We start from the raw sequence: 15,570 nt of genomic DNA, 5'->3' as shown, positions 1-15,570 counted from the left end.
AACGACTCAAGAAGTGACATGCACTTCTTTTTCGCAGGCGTTTTTTTTTTTTGTTTAAAAACGGCCGCGTAAAAAAACGCCACGTTGGAACAGAACGCCGTATTTCCCATTGAAATCAATGGGCAGATGTTTGGAGGCGTTCTGTTTCCGATTTTTCGAAAAACGGCCGAAAATAAGCTGTGTGCACATACCCTAATAAGTGAAAGAAAGCAGTTTTTTATTTTAGAACAGCGTAAACATGAATGACGATACCGAATATGTGTATATTTTATATATTGAGACTTATTTTAATGTTTGTTTTAAAGTGTGTGTGTGTGTGTGTTTTTTTCACATTACTTTATTTATTTTTTTAAACTTTAATGTACTGGCTTATATCTATATGCCAGTACATTAGCCTGTGTACTGATAGTACACAGGCAGTTGTTAGGACATACCCAAGTATGCCCTAACAGGAAATATGGTCAGACAGCCCTGGGGTCCTTCAATGGACCCTGGGCTGTCTGCCCATATATGGTATGGCCCTCGAATTCCCTGTGACGCGATCCAAAGGGCATCTCCCCTACTTATTTTCCCCTGAATGCTGCGGTCAGCTTTGATTGCAGCCTTCAGGGGAATAGCGGCGGAGAGGAGAATCTGATCTCCGCCATTAGAGCAAGGCTGCGGCTGTGTAATATGGCCATTGCCCCGCTCCTAACAATAAGTGCGCGCGCGGTCAGCATGAGGCGATACGGCCGGCGCTGCACTAATGAGCGTCGGGGCAGGCACTGAAGACAGAACATGGGGGTGTTTTGCAGTGCGCCTGTCACCTTCTGTCTTCAGTGCTGCCGCTCATTAGTGTAGCGCTGGTCGCATCACATCATGCTGACCACGCGCGCACTTCTCAGGAGCGGGGAAAAGGCTATATTACACAGTCGCAGCCCCACTCTCATACTAGGGATGCACGATGCATAGAAACTTCGATACTGTTTCGATACTCTGCATCCCCAAACGGTTCGATACCGTTATTTCATGTATTTCGATACTTAGCTGCGCAGCCACACAGCTCAGTATTGTAACACATGAATGTATGAGAGCGAGGCTGCGGTTGTGTAATACAGTCATTGCCCCGCTCCTGAGTCCTGAAAAGTGGGCGGGGTCAGGGTGATGCGATACAGCAAGCGCTGCACTAATGAGTGTCGGGGCAGGCACTGAAGACAGAACATGAGGGTGTTTTGCAGTGCGCCCATCACCTTCTGTCTTCAGTGCTGCCGCTCATTAGTGCAGCGCTGGTCGCATCACATCATGCGGACTACGCGCGCACTTCTCAGGAAGCGGGGAAAAGGCTGTATTACACAGTCGCAGCCCCACTCTCATACTAGGGATGCACGATGCATCTAAACTTCGATACTGTTTCGATACTCTGCATCCCCAAACGGTTCGATACAGTTATTTCAATACTTAGCTGCGCAGCCGCACAGCTCACTATAGTAACACATGAATGTATGAGAGCGGGGCTGGATGATGCGATGCAGCTAGCGCTACATTAATGAGCGGCGGCACTGAAGACAGAACATGGCGGGCGCACTACAAAACACCCCCATGTTCTGTCCTCAGTGCCTGAACCGCCGCTCATTACTGCAGCGCCGGCCACATCACCTCATGCTGACCGCGCGCGCACTTCCTGTCAGGAGCGGGGCAATGGCAGTATTACACTGCCGCAGCCCCGCTCTATAACGGCGGAGATCAGAGAAACCTCTCCTCTCCACCGCTATTCCCCTGAATGCTACCATCAAAGCTGACTGCAGCATTCAGGAGAAAATGAGAAGGGGGGATGCCCCTTGGATCGCATCACAGGAATCTCTGTGATGCGATTGAGGGACATACCATATATGGGCAGACAGCCCAGGGTCGATTGAAGGACCCAGGGCCGTCTTACCATATTTCCTGTTGTTAGGGCATACTTAGGTATGTCCAAACAACTGCCTGTGTACTATCTGTGCACAGGCTAATGTACTGGCACATATCTGATATAGGTCAGTACATTAAAGTTTAAAAATAAAGTAAAAACATAAAGTAATGTTAAATTAAAAAGAAAATACACATACACCTTTTTTACAATAAACATTAAAATAAGTCTCAATACATAAAATATACACATATTCAGTATTGGCGCGGCCATAATAACCTGCACAACAATTTTTTTTGCATCATTTATGATGTGTACGCTGTAAAAAAATAAAACGGCTTTCTTTCACTTATTAATGTGAGGCGCGAGGTGAGATGAATTTAACCTCCACGTACCTCACATTAATAGTAATTAACCCCATAATGGACCTTACGCATTAATCCCATTATAACTGAGAAACATGATAGGGTTAATTACTATTAATGTGAGGCACGTGGAGGTTAAATTCATCATCACACCTCGCTCCTCACATCAGAAAACGGAAGAACTTTTTTTTTTTTATTACTGTTGGCAAAGTATCGAAATCGCAATACTAAATGAAGTATCGGTATCGAAGTCCAAATTCTGGTATCGTGACATCCCTATCTCATACATTCATCTATTACTATACTAAGCTGTGCGGCCGCATAGCTTAGTATCGAAATACATTAAATAACGGTATTGAACAGTTTGAGGGTGCACGGTATCTAAACCGTAATGAAGTTTCGATGCATCGTGCTTCCCTAGTGTGAATAAGGCCTAAGTTGTCCACAGTAACTAGATTGTCCCGTACCCTCCCTTCCTCATTACTGCACAACCGCAGCGAGGAGAACTTTTAGGCTGGGTTCACACGACCATGTTACGTCCGTAATGGACGGAACGTATTTCGTCTGGAAGTCCCGGACCGAACACAGTGCAGGGAGCCGGGCTCCTAGCATCATAGTTATGTACGACACTAGGAGTCCCTGTCTCGCTGCAGGACAACTGTCCCGTACTGTGATCATGTTTTCAGTACGGGACAGTAGTTCCACGGAGAGGCAGGGACTCCTACCGTCGTACATAACTATGATGCTAGGAGCCCGGCTCCCTGCAGTGTGTTCGGTCCGGGACTTCCGGCCGAAATACGTTCCGTCCATTACGGACGTAACATGGTCGTGTGAACCCAGCCTCAATGTAGCAGTGGACAATCATGAATGTTGCTGTTCCATTCAAAGTCTATGGGACGGACAGAGACAGCGGAGTACAGCGCTCTAGTGATCAGTGGGGTCATAATGGCAGGGCCCCCAACGATCAGACAATTAAGTGAATGGGACAGTGCTGCAATACCTCACGCAGCCGCTACTAAAGTAATGGCGTGTGAAAGTACAAACAGGAGTGAAACCTATGTAAACAATAAAGAGGCTGCAGCGCTCGTACGAGCATCATGGCCTCTTCAAACAGCTGATCCCGACCAATCTAATATTGATGGCTTATCCGAATAATAGGCTACTTTAAAATCCCGGATAACCCAAGTTCTGCAGGAAGTTTGGTCATTTACATAATAAAAATAAGTCTTATACAGGTGTTTCTTTAAATTAGTTTTAATTACATGTATTTAGAAAAATATTGCATTCTTAAGGGCCTAATGATTTTTCTAATCAAACAGGTACTCAATGTGCAGTGATAGGCACTCTTTAAGGGGGTATTTCCATTACAGTAAGGCCTTATTCAGACGAACGGGAATTACGTCCGTGCAACGCGCGGTATTTTCACATGCGCCGCACGACCTATATTAGTCTATGGGGCTGTGCAAACATGTGCGTGATTCCGCTGCGTAACAGTCATGACATGTCTGTTCTTTGGGCGTTTTTCGAAGTCAATGGGTGCGTGAAAACCACGCATGCCGCACGGAAGCACTTCCGTGCGAACTGCGTGATTCGCGCAACAGCTGTCAAAAGGATGAATGAAAACAGAAAAGCACCACGTGCTTTTCTGTTTACAAACATCCAAATGGAGTGTCATAATGATGGCGGTTGCGCGAAAAGCACGCAGCCACGCATCATATGCTGCTGCCACACGGAGCTGTTAAGTGCCCTTTGCGCAGGCAAAACGCTGCGTTTTTTGCCTGCGCAAAAACGGCACGCTCGTGTGGATCCAGCCTAAGTGATAGGATATCTGTAGACTATGCCATCACTTCCTGATCAGAGGGGTCTGATTTCAGGACCTCCACTGATCCCGAGAATAAAGGGGCGGGATAAAGGCTGCAGACATTCTATTTCTGCAGTTCACGTAGTTCTTTAAAGTGGCTTCTAATGTTGAAATATACTTGATCCCAATTTTAATAAATTTAAAGAGGAACGGTCACCTCTCCAGACACGTCTATTTTAGTAAATAGTTTTATTCCCTATGAAATAACAATTCTGGAATAAATTTTCCTAGAATTCTGCATTGTGCCGTTCCTCGTTGTTCTTTCTAGAAATATCTGAATAAATTGACAACTGTTAAAGAGGTGTGTCCCTACGGTCTCACTCTGTCAGCACTGATTTGACATGGTCAGTCTGTGTAAGGACACACCCCCAACTGGTAACTCCCAGCTAGGGCTGGGCATTTAATCAAATTAATTCGCCCTCTAGGACTCTCACGATTCTGTTTTTTAACAGAATCATTGAATCGACTCTTTAGTGTATGTGCACACACACTAATTACGTCCGTAATTGACGGATGTATTTCGGCCGCAAGTACCGGACCGAACACAGTGCAGGGAGCCGGGCTCCTAGCATCATACTTATGTACGATGCTAGGAGTCCCTGCCTCGCTGCAGGACAACTGTCCCGTACTGTAATCATGTTTTCAGTACGGGACAGTTGTCCTGCAGCGAGGCAGGGACTCCTAGCATCGTACATAAGTATGATGCTAGGAGCCCGGCTCCCTGCACTGTGTTCGGTCCGGTACTTGCGGCCGAAATACATCCGTCAATTACAGACGTAATTAGTGTGTGTGCACATACCCTAAGTGGCACTGTGCTGCAGGAGGAAGCTCCGCCCTGCCGTCTCGTCACTTCCTGGTCCACCCCGTTCTGACCCTGCTTTCCCACGGAACTGCTGTTCTGTACTGAACAAAATGATATAGTACAGAACAGCAGTTCCACGGGGACAACACATATATAGCGATACCACCCCGCTGTAGATAACACCTTCCTTGCAGATCGCACCACCACCCCCCTTGCAGAACGCACCACCACCCCCCTTGCAGATCGCATCACACCCCCCCCTTGCAGATCGCACCACCACCCCCCCTTGCAGATCGCACCACAGTAGCTCCCACTAGGAGCTGAATCCCCGGCCAAAGCGTTTGCAACCTCTGGCCGGGGATTCAGCTCCTAGTGACAGCTACAGTGGTGATATCTACAATGAAGAAGGGGGGTGCGATCTACAAAGGAGTGGGGGTTGTGCTGCAATCTACAAGGGAGGTCGGGGTGAGACCTACATAGGGTTGCTATCTACAAAGGAGGAGGGGTGCTGCGATCTACATGGGAGTGCTATCTGCAAGGATGTGTGGCACGATCTACAGGGGCACTATATTGAGGGGGTTGGCACTATGTGGGCACTGTCACTTTATGTGGGCACTGTGGCACTATATGTGGGAACTGTGACACTATGTGGGCACTATGAACATGGGCACTGCTGTTTTCAGGGGATTAATACAAAAACCCTGACAAATTAAATATTTATTTTTTTAACGGACATGAAAAATGGACAGATGGACTGGAAATGGGTGAGAATTTGGAGACACGGATACAAAATGCACATGAAAAACTGACATTTGATCAGTTTTTCATGGACATTTTTGTTTTTTACTGTCGTGTGACTAGCCTAAAAGTCTATGATGCCAGGAGTCCCGTATGCATGTACCGTGATCAGGCTGGGAAATCCGGCAGACACACAGACCGTTTTTCACAGTCCAATCACGGTCATGTGAATCTGGCCTTACGTAATTTATTAAAACCCCATTGTGGGGCCGGTACTGCACAGGGTCCTGCTCACACTTCAGACACTATAATGTAATCTTGCCCCAGAGTGCCCGCTCGGCACTAGTGGAAAAAAAAAAAATGAAAATCGAGATTCAAATCGAAAAGTGTTGGAGAAAAAAAAAAAAGAGATTTGATTATTTTGCCAAAATCGTCCAGCCCTACTCCCAGCTGTCGTATACATTTCTAGGAGGAATAGCAGAGAAACAACGCAACATAAAGTTCTAAGAATATATGCTACAGAATTGTTATTTCATGGGGATTACAATTATTTATTTACGAAAACAGAAATGTCGAGAGGGGACACGTCTTCTTTACATCTAAATGAAAAGAGAATGCCCCCTGAACCAACCTCTTTACATTAGGCAGATATAAGCACCCCAATACTAAGATACAGGTGGTAAAACAGGACCAAGAAAATACATCAGCCTATGCTATTGAGCCCATGTTCCTGATCCCCTCCCCTCAGTGATCCCTTTCAGTCAGTTTGGGGTTCTGGAGCTTATCACATGATCCCTAAAGAGGGTCATACCTCTGTCAATCTCAGATTGTGCCTTGTCATCCTACTTACAGTGTGGGGAACAGTGCCCAAAAAAATTAACATATAATAGATTTTCCAATCCCACATCTAACAATAGGGTCAGGTCTGGTTTCTATAAATAACACTCATAATAAAGACATAAAAAATAAAAAAAAGAGGAAGATAACTAATATTTGTATTTGAGTTCCTATTACATAAGTAGTAAGGCTATGTTCACATTTGCGTCAGGGCTCCGTTCCGACTGAGCTTTCCGTCGGAACGGAGCCATGACACAAACTGAAACCAAAGGTTTCCGTTTCCATCAATATTGATTTCAATGGTGACGGATCCGGTGCAAATGGTTTCAGTTTGCCTCCGTTGTGCAAGGGTTCCGTCGTTTTGACCGGATGAATATCGTAGTCGACTAGGGTATTTATCCCATCCAAATAACAGACCTCTTGCACAACAGAGGCAAACTGAAACCATTGGCACCGGATCCATCACCTTTGAAATCAATGGTGATGGAAACGGAAACCTTTGGTTTCAGTTTGTGTCAGTCAGGGCTCCGTTCCGACGGAAAGCTCAGACGGAATGTTGGAACGGAGCCCTGACGCAGATGTGAACAAAGCCTTACACACACTGCCCACATTATTGTCAGGTCAGAATTTTCTTTATAGTTCTACGGCCTTTAGGCTAATCATATACCCTCATAGAATCCATATATAAAATTATGTAAACTTGCTACATTCTGATTGTCAGAACTGATCCAAAGAAAAATGTATTTTGCATCCCTGGCATTATACGTCTTAAAAGGAGCAGTAAACTTAAAGTCCACAGCTTGTAAGAGAGCTGCTAATAGTCACACATATCTACGGAAAGCTTTCTAGTGGTTCTCATCACTGGAGAGAAGGAATGATCATGGAGGCAGACATTTTCTGGACTTTGTCAATAAAGGGGTTGTCACATTGGAGACATCTCCTTTCAGAAAGGAGCCGCAAACACAGCTTAGTTTGCAGGGGGAAGACGGGGCAAGCAATACATTTTACCAGCAGTTGTTGCTGCAGGGGACATGTAAGTATTACATAGCAGCTATTCAAATGCATATCAAGGCGGTTCAAGTCAGCCAAAACGGGAGTCGCTCTAAAAGAGCAGCTGTCCGTTCTGAAGAGGGCTGTCCCAAGCAGACCCGTCTATGATGTCCATATGCTCTAATAGGACATATGGACAGGGGGCGTCTTCATGAAACCCCTTTTAATCCCAATAAAATCCCTACAGACAGCCCCCCCTGCCTGAAATGGCTAATAGCAGGGAACCATAGCTTTGAAACAATAAGAGATAAGCCAGACTCTAGGTTTAGTGTCTCTTTAGAATATTTCTCTGTTGTCACAGCTGCAGTCCCTGCTGAGTTTGTCCCCTACCCTGGGAGTTCATGGATGAAGAACAGCTGTAGTGAGACCTCAACCCCCCTGCAGCCGGTAGGAGAGCACCTGCATGGCATCTCCACACAGCTCCTGCACACTGCGGACCTGCTCCCTGCTCAGCCTCTCCCTCCAGGCGTTCACCGCCTCCCTGGCATTGCGGGCGGACACCAGGAAGGGGTTGTCTAAAGAGTAGTTGGATCCCCGCGTCATATTCAGCATAAAGTCCTCCAACTCGGGCAGTGATGGCAGCCCAGTGAAGCGCAGCAGGCGGCGCAGCTCCTTGTGTGGAGTGTGCACCAGGTCTTCATAGCGGATCCTGAGGTAGCGATGGCGGAGCCAGAGTGGGTTGTGACTCCGCACCAGGAGCAGGTCCCGCAGCCAGGCCTGGCAGATTATCTCCAAGGAGCCGCTTAACAAGTAGTCCGCTCCTCCGCGGTGCAGCTGTTGCTGCTGTAGGGCTCTGCTGGCCAGGTCCACACCCCGCAGGCGGCTGCGCAGCACCTGAAGGCTCTCCCGCAGCAGGGAGCGCTTGGAGCGGAGCCGGGAGTTGTGCACGGCTCTGGGGTCCCGGAATAGTTGAATCACATGCAGATTGAGCCCGGGATCCCGCAGCAGAGGCCGCAAGGAGGACAAATCTAGCAGCCGCACGTCTTTAATGACGACCACAGGGTAGCGCCGACACTCCGCCTCCAGGTCCCGCAGCGGCCGAGCCGGGCATTGCTTCTCACAGTCTTTAGGCTCCACAAGTCCCACCTTGTCCCTGCGCCCCCCAGCGGTCGAGTTAGAATCCTCTGTAGCTGCTACACAGAAGGGGGCGCTGCAGATCACTTTGTTGCTCCTCCAGCCGAACAATCCCGCAGAAGTAAGGTTGTCCCCAGCGTAAAGCCGCAGCGCGGAGAAGTCACAGCGGAACAGGGAGCCGAGCAAGTCCCTCAGCGCCCCCTGCAGGCTCTCCGCATCTCCGGGGTACAGGGACTGCCACATGTGCCACGCCGGCTCGTACAAGTAGAAGACACCGGGATGCTGGTTGAAGAGTTCCCCCAGGAAGGACGAGCCGCTCCGCCAGGTAGCATGCAGATACACGTGTGTTCGTGGGAGAGGGGAGACCGCACCTTGCTCAGTTCCTTCCTCCCCATTATCCTCCCACACAGACATGTCCAGGTTTGGACAGAGCCGCCGGGGAGGTGACCGGTTCCATCTCCCGTCGTTGTCCTGCTCAGCCGAGCTTTTCGTTCTAGTCCGCCAGCCCTCATGTAACAGTACTGAGAAGAGCAGGAGCATGAGTGCCGCGTACACCAGCAATAGCAGCCAGAGGCTCCGTGCCCGCCGCTTCACCATCCTGTCACTCACGGGCCATGGTGCCGGCGCTCTCTTTCATACCGCCCGGCTCCTAACTAGAACGGCGGAGTCGCTCCTGGTAGTGTCGGTCACTTCCTGGCAGTCCGCCCAGGGGTGGGGCTGGTGTCCTCCAGACATGAGATTACCCTGTGCTCGTCACATCTTCACCCCCGTCACAGCTCCATGTATTTAGTGTGAGATAATGACGCTGCTCTGTCCTGCTCAACCCGAGCTGTAATCTGGATTCACACGAGCGTGGGGAACTAGTGTCAGGAATGTGGAATGCATGCATATCTATCTATCTATCTATCTATCTATCTATCTATCTATCTATCTATCTATCTATCTTATCTACATACATACATTATAAGGACAAAAGTATTGGGACATGCCTCAGTCATTGAATTCAGGTGTTTCATTCAGTCCCATTGCCACAGGTGTGTAAAATCTAGCACTTAGTCATGCAGTCTGCCAAACATTTGTGACAAAAAAGGCCCTTCTAAAGAGCTCACTGAATTCGAGGATGGTACTATAAGGGTATGTTCACACGGCCTATTTTCAGACGTAATTTGGGCGTTTTATGCCTCGAATTACGCCTGAAAAGACGGCTCCTTTATGTCTGCAAACATCTTCCCATTGCTTGCAATGGGTTTTTACGATGTTCTGTTCAGACGAGGTGTAATTTTACGCTTCGCTGTCACTTCTTTGGACGTTTTTGCAGCCGTTTTTCATTGACAAACAGCTCCAATTACGTCCGTAATGGACGCCGCAAAAAACGCGAGTACTTGCAAAAACGTCTGAAATTCAGAAGCTGTTTTCGCCTGAAAACAGCTCTGTATTTTCAGCCGTATTTTGCGTTTGCGTGTGAACATATCCTCAGTGTACATTCACACGCATCTTGAACGCTGCAGATTTTCTGCAACAAAAAAATCCACTGAGAAACCATTCGTAAATTGACCTGCAGTGTGTTTTTAAAAAAATCTGCAGCATAAGTTGAATTCAATGAGTAGGTGCAACAAATAGCATATATACAACCAAAATCGGACCCTAGAGGAGTTATAAAGCCACAATTGTATATGCTAATAAAAGTATGTTTTTATTAGATATATGAAAATGTAAAATATGTAAAAATAAGTGATGGATTACCAAAAAAGAACCAGTAGGCACACAAGGTTATCCACCTAACAGTAGTAATAATAGGATATGAGCTAAAAAGATATAACAAAGTCTCAGGGTGAGGGCACGATAGAACAATAAATAACATGAATAGGTACTATTAAATTGCATTATGCAGAGAGTGTGGATAATCTATGAAAACACTAGAATATCTGGAAATAAAAGTAACAGCCGTATAATCAAAAGGTATATGGAAGGAAGACTGCAAATGACTAGAGACTTTAGGCGGAATTCAGATGACAGGGTTTCCCGGCCGTTCATAAATCGGCCGTCACCCGGCTGCATTAGGAACAATAGACCCCTAATGGGGCTATTCACACGACCGATTTTTTGACGGGCTGGGAAAACCGGCTGTGAAAAAATGGGACATGCCCTATTTTCGGCCGGGTGCCCGGCCGCCCGGCTCCCATAGAAGTCTATGGGGCCAGGTAATACACGGCCATCACCGGAATGTGTCCCGAGTGATGGCCGGATCTACACTCGCTCGCGCACTCTCTCTCCTCCTCACAGTGCAGAGTGCATGTGAGGAGGAGGAGGAGGGTCTTTTTTTGCTCCCTGTAGGAGTCGGAATCCCCAATACCCGGCCGGAGATTGGGGATTCCGCTACAGGAGAAGTGCGTGACTACCCTGTCCATATATGGACACAGTGATGTCACTCACTTCTGCAGCGGAATCCCCGACTCTATGGCCGGGAATTCCGCTACAGGAGAAGTGAGTGACTACACTGTCCATATATGGACACAGCGAAGTCACTCACTTCTGCAGCGGAATCCCCGACTCTATGGCCGGGGATTCCGCTACAGGAGAAGTGCGTGACTACACTGTCCATATATTTACACAGCGATGTCACTCACTTCTGCAGCGGAATCCCCGACTCTATGGCCGGGGATTCCGCTACAGGAGAAGTGAGTGACTACACTGTCCATATATGGACACAGTGACGTCACTCACTTCTGAAGCGGAATTCCCGACCTGTGGCAGCGAATTCCTTTCCAGGAGAAGTCAGTGACTACACTGTCCATATATGGACATTGAAGTCAGTGACTTCTCCTGGGAGGGGGGGGGGATGGGTGCAACCTACAGGGGGCTGTGTGGCATCACCTACAGGGCTGGGTGGCATCACCTACAGGGGGCAGGGTGGCATCACCTACAGGGGGCAGGGTGGCATCGCCTACAGGGGGCAGGGTGTCATCGCCTGCAGGGGGCTGTGTGGCATCACCTACAGGGGGCTGTGTGGCATCACCTACAGGGGGCTGTGTGGCATTACCTACAGGGGACTTGGTGGCATCACCTACAGGGGGCTGGGTGGCATCACCTACAGGGGGCTGGGTGGCATCACCTAGAGGGGCTGGTTGGCATCACCTACAGGGGGCAGGGTGGCATCACCTGCAGGGTGGCATCGCCTGCAGGGGGATGTGTGGCATCACCTACAGGGGGCTGTGTGGCATCACCTACAGGGGGCTGTGTGGCATTACCTACAGGGGGCTGGGTGGCATTACCTACAGGGGGCTGGGTGGCATTACCTACCAGGGGGGCTGTGGCATTATCTACAAAGGGCTGTGTGTGGCAACAAATTTAAACGAAATTCATCCGATTTTAAAACGGACAGGGAAAAAAACGGATGCAAATCGGGTCCAAATCGGCCGGTAAAAACGGCAACACGCCCCGGAACCGAATCGGAACGGATGCAAACTGGCCGATTTTCCCGGCCGACACTCGGACCCTGTCGTGTGAATGAGGCCTAAGGCTGGATGCACACAAGCGTGTTCGGTCCGTGATATACAGACCGTATGTCGGACGCATTTCCCGGACCGAACACGCTGCAGGGAGGCGGGCACTTAGCTTCATAGTTACGTACGATGCCAGGAGTCCCCTACTACAATCATATATTCAGTACAGGACAGTAGTTCTGCGGAGAAGCAGATACCTATGACGCTAGCAGCCCGGCTCCGTGCAGTGTGTTCGTTCCAGGAAATACTGCCGACATACGCCCCGTATGTCACGGACTGAACACGCTCATGTGAATGCAGACATTTTTTCTTTGTAAAAGTGGTAAAATGTAAAAAAAACCATAAACATTTGGTATCGCCGTAATCATATCGACCCGTAGAATAATATCGACACGTGTCTATTTTAATAACATGTCATTTTTACTTCACAGTGAATGCTGTAAAAATGAAACCCAAAAAACCATGGCAGAATTGCTGTTTTTTGCCAATTTCATCCCACCTACATTTTTTTGCGGTTTCTCAGTACATTATATTGTATATTAAATAGTGCCATAATAAAATATAACTTGTCCAGCAAAAAACAAGTGGATATGGGCTATACCTCCTCTTTGTACAATTTTATGATGAGTGTACAGTATATGGTGTTTGAATTCTTTGGAGTGGCAAAATAAAACTTATATAGAATTTTTTTTTCTTAAGGTTACAGAGCAGGGTTGCCGAGTACTGAGGAACATAGTGCATTGAAGTCACCAACACTCTGTTGACTCAATAATTGGAGAGTTCCAAACCTCTCATGACATGGGTTTTCATGGCCGAGCAGCTGCATGCAAGCCTTACATCCCCAAGCACAATGCCACGAGCCGGATCGATTGGCGTAAAGCATCCCCCAACTGGACTCTGGAGCAGTGGAAACGTGTTCTGTGAAGTGACGAATCACTCTTTTCTATCGGGCAGTCTTGGTTTGGCCAATGCCAGGAGAAAGTTACCTGCCTCATATGCATTAGGCCTCATTTACACGAGCATGTGTGTTTTGCGCGCGTAAAAAAATGCAGCGTATTGCGCGCGTTGCCATTGCGTTTGGCATGCGTATACGCAGCGTTGTTGCGTTTTAAACGCGCGCACGACCAGCGTTTGCAACGCGCGTAAAAACCGCAGAGGTCGTTAAGGCGAGGCCAGCCTACAAATAGGCCTGCTGGCCCAACCCCTGCTTGCTGGGAAAACAGGTTTTGCGCCTTAATTGCAGCCTCTGCATTAAACCCCAGTGTGTGTTTCTCCATTTGAGTCGTTATCGGCTTTGCAAGGCACAGTTATGCCTTCTCAGTCGCTGGCACGTGTGCTTCTTGCGTGGATGATCTTGCGTCGTTTTGGGGACCGTCAACCCATGCTGCAGCACCAGACGCGTGGAAGATGTCGCATTTGGGTTCACCCACTTGTGGCCCAACGAACCACCAAAGGGCATTTTCATACTCTGTATGAGGACTTACGCCGGCACCCCGAAAAATTTAGAGCGTTCTGCCGCTTGTCTGTGGCCACATTTGATCTTCTGCTTGAGCAGATTCGCTCTGGCATCACCTACCAGAATACCAACATGAGACGCTGCATTTCCCCTGAGGAACATCTGCTTGTGACCTTGAGGTATGTGTGCACTTGCAATTACTTAGTCAATGACGCTGTCAGTTTTACCAGCCCCCCCCTAACATGTGTTGTGGCTTTCTTTTTCTTTCTCTTTGCTTTCTAGATTTCTGGCCACAGGCAATAGTTATCATTCGTTAAATTTAGAATTTCTTTTGGGAGTGACCACCATTTCGTTCATTGGCACATGCACCTGTGTCGTGTTGTGGCAGAGCTTAAAAAGCACGGTCATGCCTCAGCCCACGACAGAGCAGTGGCTACGAATTTCGGAGGGATTTCTTACAGCAAGTCATTTTCCTAACTGCATTGGTGCCCTAGACGGCAAACACATTCGGGTGAAAAAGCCCCCACGCAGTGGCTCGCGATACTATAATTACAAGCAGTTTTTTTTCTATGGTATTGTTGGCCTTGGCGGACACAAATTATTGTTTCACTATTGTTGACATAGGCTCATATGGAAGCTCTGCAGATGCCCGCATATTCCGTTCATCAAGAATTGGGAAGAGACTCTTGAATAATCGCCTGGCGGTGCCGGAACCTTCCATCCTCCCTGGCTCCAGCGGACCCCCAATCCCGTATGTCATCGTGGCGGATGAGGGGTTTGCCCTCACAAGACAAGTCATGCGGCCTTTTGCAAGAAGGGGCTTGGATGATTGTCGCCGCATGTTCAATCTCCGCCTAGGCCGAGCTCGTAGATGTGTGGAGTGTGCCTTTGGCATTATGTCGAACAGGTGGCGGGTCTTTATGACGACAATGCAATTGTCCATGCAGAAAGCGACATGTGTTATACAAGCGTGTGTCGTTCTGCATAACTTCTGCCGCATTAATGATGCAAGCTTTGATGCAGAATATATCCTAACACATGCAGCCACCAGCGACACTGTCCCGGCTATTCCTCTCGGCCGATCTCTCACATCCGGCCTTCGAGTGCGGGATACTTTGGCGTCCTATTTTGAGGTCCCATCAGGAGCCGCACCATGGGGCCGTGATGACATTTGAAGGGTTGTCTATTTTTTGGAAGCTTCAGGACACAGGTCCCAAGTGGCCAGTGTTTGTTGTTTTAGGTTTTGTTTGGGTAGGGTTAGGGACTCGCAAAACATGAGGACCCTTGACGCAGGTTGCGAGCTTACATCTGTGGGGGTTTGATCAGGACATTTGCCATTGGGAAACACGTTTCCAGGAGATAGAATGATGGGCTGCCAAAAGTTAGGCTACTCCAATTGCGAATGACAGCACCCAAACGTTCTCATCTCTTGCAAACAATGTCAAACCCCGATAGATTAACTAAAACCTCATAACACGTGTGCATGCATTGGGGGCCAAAGCCCAGCAGTGTGCGAGTGTATAGTCAAAAGAAATGTGGGGCAAACATTGTGTTGAGGGGTGCGAAATAAAAACAACACGCAATAAAAACAATGAACAACCATGTTTATGTGTTTCTTCTTCACACTAGCTAAACCTGGTGTTGACAGAACCTCAAAAATAAATTTTCAACAAAATAACACCAACATGGTCGAAAATACATAAAGGGACTAGTTGCCAGCCCTTCAAAAAACCAGCTGCCAACTTGGAGCACACCAACATGCTCACAGGTGTTGGTAGTGGTGGCCCGGGGAGGAATAAGCGGGCATTTCAGCACCACTATGCTGGACCTGGAGCTGCGGAGGATGTTCCTCGCCAGCATAGTGGTGCTGATGTTGGCCATGGTAAGTTGGGGCAGGGAAAGGGGAGGCATAGGGCGCATATAGGGGTGGGGCCGTGCGTTCGGGGTGGGGGGGTGATAAGGTGCCGGCAAATGTGGCGTGGTGGCCGGCATGGCAAAT

The 15,570-nt window shown here is 48.2% G+C and overlaps 1 protein-coding gene across 1 annotated transcript; it reads right to left on the bottom strand.

The window, feature by feature from the left end:
• Positions 1 to 6,860: 6,860 nt before the first annotated feature.
• On the bottom strand, positions 6,861 to 9,423 carry CHST7 (carbohydrate sulfotransferase 7). Its single transcript, XM_075850309.1, has one exon. The coding sequence runs from the start codon at positions 9,207 to 9,209 to the stop codon at positions 7,908 to 7,910; it is 1,302 nt and encodes a 433-aa protein (XP_075706424.1). The 5' UTR covers positions 9,210 to 9,423; the 3' UTR covers positions 6,861 to 7,907.
• Positions 9,424 to 15,570: the final 6,147 nt, after the last annotated feature.

Source organism: Rhinoderma darwinii, chromosome 2 (assembly GCF_050947455.1).
Source record: "Rhinoderma darwinii isolate aRhiDar2 chromosome 2, aRhiDar2.hap1, whole genome shotgun sequence".
NCBI lineage: Eukaryota > Metazoa > Chordata > Amphibia > Anura > Rhinodermatidae > Rhinoderma > Rhinoderma darwinii.
Note: the sequence above shows the minus strand (reverse complement) of the source record. Positions and strands in the feature narration are given on the sequence as shown.